A 7,521-nucleotide genomic window follows, 5' to 3' on the forward strand; every position below is an offset into this window, starting at 1 on the left:
TTTTTTTTTTTGTTTTTTTTTGTAGAAACAAGATCTCGCTATGTTGTCCAGGCTAGTCTTCAACTCCTGGGCTCAAATGATCCTCCCACCTCAGCTTCCCAAAGTGCTGGGATTATAGGCATTGGCCACTATGCCCAGCCTATTACCCATGATTATTACATAAAGTTACTTTTGGGCTACATATCAGCAAAAAGAGGCAGACCTTATTCCTACATCTGGACATTGCACAGAACAGTATCTAAACTGCTTCCTTAAAGCCTATTTAGAGGCCGAGCATGGTGACTCACACCTGTAATCCCTGTACTTTGGGAGGCCAAGGCAGGCAGATCGCCTAAGGTCAGGAGTTCAAGACCACCCAGGGTAACATGGTGAAACCCTGTCTCTACTAAAAGGCAAAAAATTAACCAGGCATGGTGGCATGCACCTGTAGTCCCAGCTACTTGGGAGGCTGAGGAATAAGAATTGCTTGAGCCCAGGAGACGGCAGTTGCAGTGAGCTAAGATCTCACCACTGCACTCCTGCCTGGGCAAGAAAAAAAAAAGCCTATTTAGAACTTTAGGTATCAGTCTTGATAGAAATAACAGAAGAAAAAAGGCAAAAGAGGATTGTGCACATATATTATATCAAAGAGATAAAAGAAATTGCCGGCATCTCCTAGGTCTCACCCTCAGGGCACCACAGAGATCAGGGTGGCAGAACTGCTCCTGGCTTATTTGTTCTCAAAGTGTAGCTCCCTTGTACAGAGATGGATACAGTGCTGATGGCACTCACCACGCTTCTTTATTCCCTCCTGGCATGAGCGATGGGCCATACCGGGCCCCTTCCTCTCCACCACTGACTCCGCTCCCCACAAATAAAATTCCCTTGGCCTTGAGGTCTCGGCACCGTCTCTGAAGGACAGAAAAATAATTTCATTATGCTTCCATGTTTCATTATGCTCCCAAAAAATGTTTCCCTTATAACTGAGAGGAAGTATAAGATAGGTATGGAGAGCCTACATTTGACAGGAAATGACCCAAGAATCTAGGAATAACTGATGACTCAGAAAAGTTACTCCCCTATGTGTAGAAGTTAAAACAAAACAATACAACTACGGACATTCAAGATACATACCTTTTCCCCAAAGTGAAATAATTAAGCCAAACACACATTGGCATTTTACTGGAAAAGACCTTGAATAAGACTCAATTAAGAGTAGGTTTAATACAACTTAATGCCACTCAGTACTTCAGAGCACACAGGACTTCCCTCAGCGTTTGATACCATTAGAGGAGTGGTTCTAAACCAGTTAGAGACTGACATATCATGGATTACTTGGAAGAGGAAGGGGAGGAGTTAAACATAATTCTCGGCCCGCTGTATCTGAGTATTCATCCTCTGAGATGTATGTGTGACTGAGAATCTCACCCACCAAGTGTGTCTTTTTTTTTTTTTCAGATGGAGTCTCACTCTGTTGCCCAGGCTGGAGTGCAGTGGCACAAACTCGGCTCACTGCACCTTCTGCCTCCCGAGTTCAACCAATTTTCCTGCCTCAGCCTTCCTAGTAGCGTGCCACCATGCCAGGCTAATTTTTTGTATTTTTAGTAGAGACGGGTTTTCACCGTGTTAGCCAGGATGGTCTCGATCTCTTGACCTCGTGGTCCACCCACCTCGGCCTCCCAAAGGGCTGGGATTACAGGCGTGAGCCACCGTGCCCAGCCCCCAAGTGTGTCTTAACAGAAAAAAAGGCTGAGAACTATTATATCAGTAGCAATCTCACAAAAATCAGTACCACAGGGCAGTTCACCCTACTGTCACATATGCAATGCTGACACTTTTTTTTGAATGTTCTCAGAACCTGGAAGAATCTGGACTGAAGAACACTTACTGTGGTGTCCCTATATTCAGAATTTCCTCCATCAATGATAATGTCACCAGTGTCCAACAATGGTACCTGTAACCAGACACCAGCATTAAGACGGACCAGAAATGAAACATACCTTGGCAAATTAAAACAAGAATTTATTCCAAATAAATATAGTCTAAAAGGAGTCTCATTCTGTTGCCCAGCTTGAAATGCAGAAGTGCAAACATGGCTCAATGAAACCCTGAACTCCTGCAGTGGTGTGAACATGACTCATTGCAACTTTGAACTCCTTGAACCACAATGCCCAGTTAGTTTAAAAATTTTTTTTGTAGAGATGGAGTCTCACCACATTGCCCAGGCTGGTCTCGTTGCCCAGGCTGGTCTCAAACTCCTGGGCTCAAAATCAAAAGATCCTCCTGGCTTGGCAGGGGACCAATGGACCCAGCCTATTTAATCTTCAATAATCCTCTCTGTGGCTAGAGTTGGACTCTATTTAAAAGTTTAGGGCTGACGGGGCTCAGTGCCTCACACCTGTAATCCCAACACTTTGGGAGGTTGAGGCAGGCCAATCGCTTGAGCCCAGGAGTTTGAGACCAGCCTGGACAGCATAGCAAGACCCCGTTTCTATTTTTAAGTAAGTAAATAGATTAAACACTGACTGTAATGTCTGTGTCTAGAAGAGAGTGGGGATTCAGTAAATACATATCAAATGTTTTAGTGTATGAATGAATGATTTTATGACCACAGTTCAGAGATCAGGAAGAGACAGAGCCTTGAACATGAATATCTACCTACAGCACACCAACCAGGCTGGGCTTTATTATTTATTACTCAGTCTTCTCCCTACAAGGCTCCAGTTAACATTACTTACTATTTTCCTATACTGAAGAATAATCCACCATTTTTCAGTTTTCTCTGTCTAAAACTGAGCACAGGCAGCTTGCCACACAAAAAATTTACTATGTCCTTTTTCTAAACTCAGTGTTCTTCCTTTCTAGGTCATTTGTTTGAAAAACAGTGGCACACTGGTTACAAATCCTTCTTCCTGTGGAAACAACCTCACCGTTGATGCCACTCCTCTAGAAAAGGAGCCACTCCTCTAGAAAAGGAGCCACTCCTCTAGAAAAGGAATGCTCAGCCTCCCCTGAGGTACCACTGCACTGCTTACAGCAAAACATTTCTTCTAAATGGGTAGTGCCTGGGTTTTTTCAGAGCTGTTACTACAGAATTATTTTGGGGTATCTAAATACATTATTTTCACTGGTTCCCCTACATTTTTTTTTCCAAAAAAGATACACCTGCTAAAGCCAACAAATTGTTTGGTACAAAAATAAGCATCCAGTTCCCTAGGATTCCCTAAGAAGATCTTGATTTTATTTTCCTTTTTTTTGAGACAGAGTTTCACTATGTTGCCCAGACTGGAGTGGCACGATCTCAGGTCACTGTAACCTCTGCCTCCCAGGTTCAAGTGATTCTCATTCTTCAGCCTTCCGAGTAACTGGGATTACAGGTGTGCACCACAACACCCAGCTAATTTTTATATTTTTAGTAGAGATGGGGTTTCACCATGCAGGCCAGGCTGGTCTTGAACCTGGGATCATAAGCTTCCACCACCATACCCAGCTAATTTTTTTAATTTTATGTAAAAACAGGGTTTCGCCATGTTGCCCAGGCTGGTCTCGAACTCCTGGGCTCAAGTGATCCATCTGAACCAGCCTCCCAAAGTGCTGGGATTACAGGCCTGAGCCACTGTGCCCTGCCTTAATGAATTTTTCTTGAAATGTCTGTTAGTATTGTCAGAATTACTACCACCAAAGCACAAAGTTACTTCATAACTGCCGATCAAGTTAACCAACACTGCGACGGTTAAGCAATCATTTGGTCAGAATTTAGCAGAAATTGGAAAAACACAATCTCTGGAGTTAAAAGGAGAAAGGAAGAAACCAAAACCAGCTGTTATCGTGGTAGCAGCTGAGAGCAGAGCTGGCCTCACCAATTTTTCGATGAAATCATCCACAGCTTGCCCAGCCTTCACAAGGAGGATGATCCGCCGGGGCTTCTTCAGCTTGGAGACCATCTCTTTCAGGGAATGAGCACCCACCACTTTGGTTCCCTTTGCCTCATTGGCCAAGAAATCATCAACTTTGGAGACAGTCCTATTAAAAGCACAGACCTAGAAGGACAAAAGGCCTGAGTAGGAGATCCAGGACACATAAGACCTTCAGACTGTGGCCCAAGTAACAATGACCTTTCCATTCAGCCCAAGTTCTGGGGAGGTCAGACCTGCCTTTGCCTTTTCCTCCCCAAGCTGTGGGAGGCTCACTGTAAAGTTATGTCACCTCAGTAGAATGAAACTGGCAGAGAACCGAGGCGAAGACCAACTACCCCCGACGTATCAGGTAGAATCCACAACCAACCTGTTAGGATTCAAAATCAAATCCAGGAACCGGCTGGTTCAAGAGGCTCTGTCTGTTGCTACTGATCATCCTGGCGTCTAAGCCACTTTAGCATTTAGAAGAAGCATTTTCACTCTCCCCAGATCTCATCAGGCAATCAAGTTAGAGCTCTACACAGCCAGCAGGGGTTCTCCTCCCGCACCCTTCGTCTCTACTAGACACTAATCCGTTCATTCGGGCTGTGAACCTCACGGACCCACAGGCACACTTCGCCGGACTAAGGTCGGGATCGGCCCGCCCAAGCCTAGAGGGTGCTTCTCCTTTCCATACAAAAAGACATGAGCAGCAGCAGAGCGCATTCGCAAAGCACGGCCAGGAGACCCGTGAGCTCCCAGACCCATCGCCGGCCTCTTAGCCCGGGAACCAAAGAGAAGACAATGCGCCCGCGCGGCTTACCACAAAGCCATGGTCATTCATGTTCAGAATTAAGTTCTGGCCCATGACGGCCAATCCGATCAGCGCGATGTCAGCTCTGGAGAGGCAGAAACAGAACAAAGGAAAGAGTCAGCGCTGCTCGACGCGCTGAAATCCAGGGGCCCGGTTCTCCCCGTTTGGCCGTGAGTGGGAGTTTGCACTTTCCTCCGCGCCTCCGGGGCCCCCCGAAGCCGGGCGCGCAAGCTGCAGAGCCTCTGCTGGGCAGGCGGCCCCCAGCCCCGCCCTCGCGCCCGGCTCCGGCTGGCACGCGTTCCGCAGGTGTCCCTGCAGACTCGGCGAGGCCTGGCCGCGCCTCCTCCCTGGCCGTCGAAAGGACCCGCCCCGCCCCGAGCCTGCGCGGCCAAGAGAGCAGGGGGCCGGGCCCGCAGGGAAGGAGCTCCGGGCCCGAGACGCCGCAGGACGAGGGTCCCAGAACCCCAAATGAGCTCAGGCGACCTCCAGGATGGGAGGCGTCGGAGAGAACGAGGGAGATCCCGACCCCCAAAAAGTTCCCCGCCCGCTGAGGCCGAGCCCGGCTGCGCCTGGCGAGTCACTCACTGGGCCATGGCGGCGGACAGAGCAGAACCGAAGAGCCGGGAAGCGCGGAGGGCGAGTGAGTGAGAGACCCGCTGCGGCTCCCTCCAGAGGCTGCGGCCCTCACGCCCGGCTTCTCGGCGCCGGCCAATCGAATAGAAGGGGTGGAGCTGTGAGCCACGCCACTGGCTCTCTCCAACGCCTGTTAGACCATCCGAGGCAAACGTGCCCGCCCACTCCCGGGGGCCGGATCAGTAGAGCGCCGAGCACCTAGATTGACGTGGCCCCGGCGAGGGTCGGGGCTCCCCGCCCACGCGCAGAGCTTTCCGCTCCTCCCACCTGCACCTCGGTCCTGCAAGCTGTCCGTCTGGCGCAGCCGTAGCTATAGCAACTCACGCAGGACTGCGCTTTACAGTTTACCAGGCACTCGGACTCCTTTGGCGCCAGCGTCCGTCGCTCCTTCCTCAGGTCACTGCGGTGCACTGTGCGGGTCCGCATCGTGGCCCTCTGCTCTGGGGCAGGGGCCTGGCGTGCTGGTTCTGTCCTGTACGCACTCGGAATGGGGCCAGGAAAGGCTGAGCCTCAGGGCGATCCTGATGTGGGGCCGTGCGACCGCTCACTGCGGGTGAAGAGACCCAGGCGCAGACAGCGCAGGCGTGGTATGTATTGGTGGGCGTATGATGGGGCCAGGACTTGAGTCTTTTACCCAGGCCCGGAGATAATGGCACTGAACCCCTTCGCATTTTGCAGAGGCTATGTGACCCGCGAGATGGACCGGGTTAAATGCAGAGGCAGATATGAAAATCCAGCCATCTTAAGCCAGACATTAAAGATATTTGCAAAGTGGCCAAGCAGCGCTATGCATCTTACTGAGTCCCTTCTTGCTAGGAGGAAATTGTTATTCAAAAGTTTGAGTTTTAGATTTTTTTTTTTTTTTTTTTTTTTTTGAGACGGAGTCTCGCACTATTGCCCGGGCTGGAGTGCAGTGGTGTGATCTCAGCTCACTACAACCTCCGCCTCCCGGGTTCAAGCAATTTTCCTGCCTCAGCCACCCAAGTAGCTGGGATTACAGGCGCCTTCCACCACGCCCAGCTAATTTTTGTATTTTTAGTAGAGACGGGGTTTCACCATCTTGGCCAGGCTAGTCTGAAACTCCTGACCTCGTGATCCGCCCGTCTCGGCCTCTCAGAGTGCTGAGATTACAGGCATGAGCCACCATGCCCGGCTTTTTTTGTTGTTGCTGAGATGGAGTCTCGCTCTGTCTCCAGGCTGGAGGGCAGTGGCGTGATCTCGGCTCACTGCAACCTCCACCTCCCAGGTTCAAGCGAGTCTCCTGCTTCAGCCTCCCTAGTAGCTGGGACTACAGGCACATGTTACCATACCCAGCTAATTTTTTTATTTTTCGTAGAGACAGGGTTTCACCACGTTGGCCAGGCTGGTCTCGAACTCCTGACCTCAAGTGATCCACCTGCCTCAGTCTCCCAAAGTGCTGGGATTAGAGGTGTGAGCCACTGTGCCCAGTAAGTTTTTAATTTTTTTAAAGACAGGGTCTTTGCTCTGTTGCCCAGGGTGGAGTGCAGTGGCATGATCATAGCTTACTGCAACCTTGAACTCCTGAGGTCGAGCAGTCTTCTAGCCTCAACTTCCTGAGTAGTTAGGACTACAGGCACGCAACACCACGCCTGGCTAAGACATCCTACTTTAAAATATGTCAGACTTCACAGCACAGTTCTTTTTTAAAAATACAGATTTAATGAGATAATTTACATGTCATACAATTCAAACGTTGTAAGAATACATTTGGATGATCTTTGTACTGTTGTGTGGCCATCACCATAATCCACTTTTAGAAACTCCCATCACCCCAAAATGTTCCCTTGGGCCTATTTGTAGTCAGTCTTTGCTCTCACCCCCAACCAACCTCTGATCTACTTTGCATGGTTTTGCCTCTTCCCGAAATTTCATAGAAATGGAATAGCATGTAATTTTTTGGTCTGGCTTCTTTCACTTAGCGTGACGTTTCTGAGGCTCATCGGTGCTGTTGTAGGTGTGAGTGGTTGGTTCCTTTTCATTGCTGAGTGGTATTCCATAATGCAATTATATCATCATTTGCTTATCCATTTGTTGATAGATATTTGGATTGTTTCTAGTTTGGGGAATAAATAAATAATTCTGTTTTGAACTCATGTACAAATTGTTGTTTTCATTTCTTGTTTTAGTGTGTGTGAGATGGAGTCTCACTCTGTAGCCCACGCTAGAGTGCAGTGGCAC

The 7,521-nt window shown here is 48.9% G+C and overlaps 1 protein-coding gene across 1 annotated transcript in view; it reads right to left on the minus strand.

Moving 5' to 3' along the window:
- The window catches only part of PGD (phosphogluconate dehydrogenase), a 30,944-nt gene extending 25,368 nt beyond the window's left edge, over positions 1-5,576 (minus strand). The window contains exons 1-5 of the mRNA XM_011996640.1: positions 5,275-5,576; positions 4,699-4,774; positions 3,840-4,019; positions 1,868-1,933; positions 771-890 (exon numbers count right to left, since the gene is read on the minus strand). Of these exons, the coding sequence (XP_011852030.1) occupies positions 771-890; positions 1,868-1,933; positions 3,840-4,019; positions 4,699-4,774; positions 5,275-5,282 (450 nt within the window). The 5' untranslated portion in view covers positions 5,283-5,576. The remainder of the gene's footprint in view (positions 1-770; positions 891-1,867; positions 1,934-3,839; positions 4,020-4,698; positions 4,775-5,274) is intronic.
- Positions 5,577-7,521: the final 1,945 nt, after the last annotated feature.

The sequence above is a fragment of the Mandrillus leucophaeus genome, unplaced genomic scaffold, assembly GCF_000951045.1.
Source record: "Mandrillus leucophaeus isolate KB7577 unplaced genomic scaffold, Mleu.le_1.0 Scaffold52, whole genome shotgun sequence".
In the NCBI taxonomy this organism is placed as follows: Eukaryota; Metazoa; Chordata; class Mammalia; order Primates; family Cercopithecidae; genus Mandrillus; species Mandrillus leucophaeus.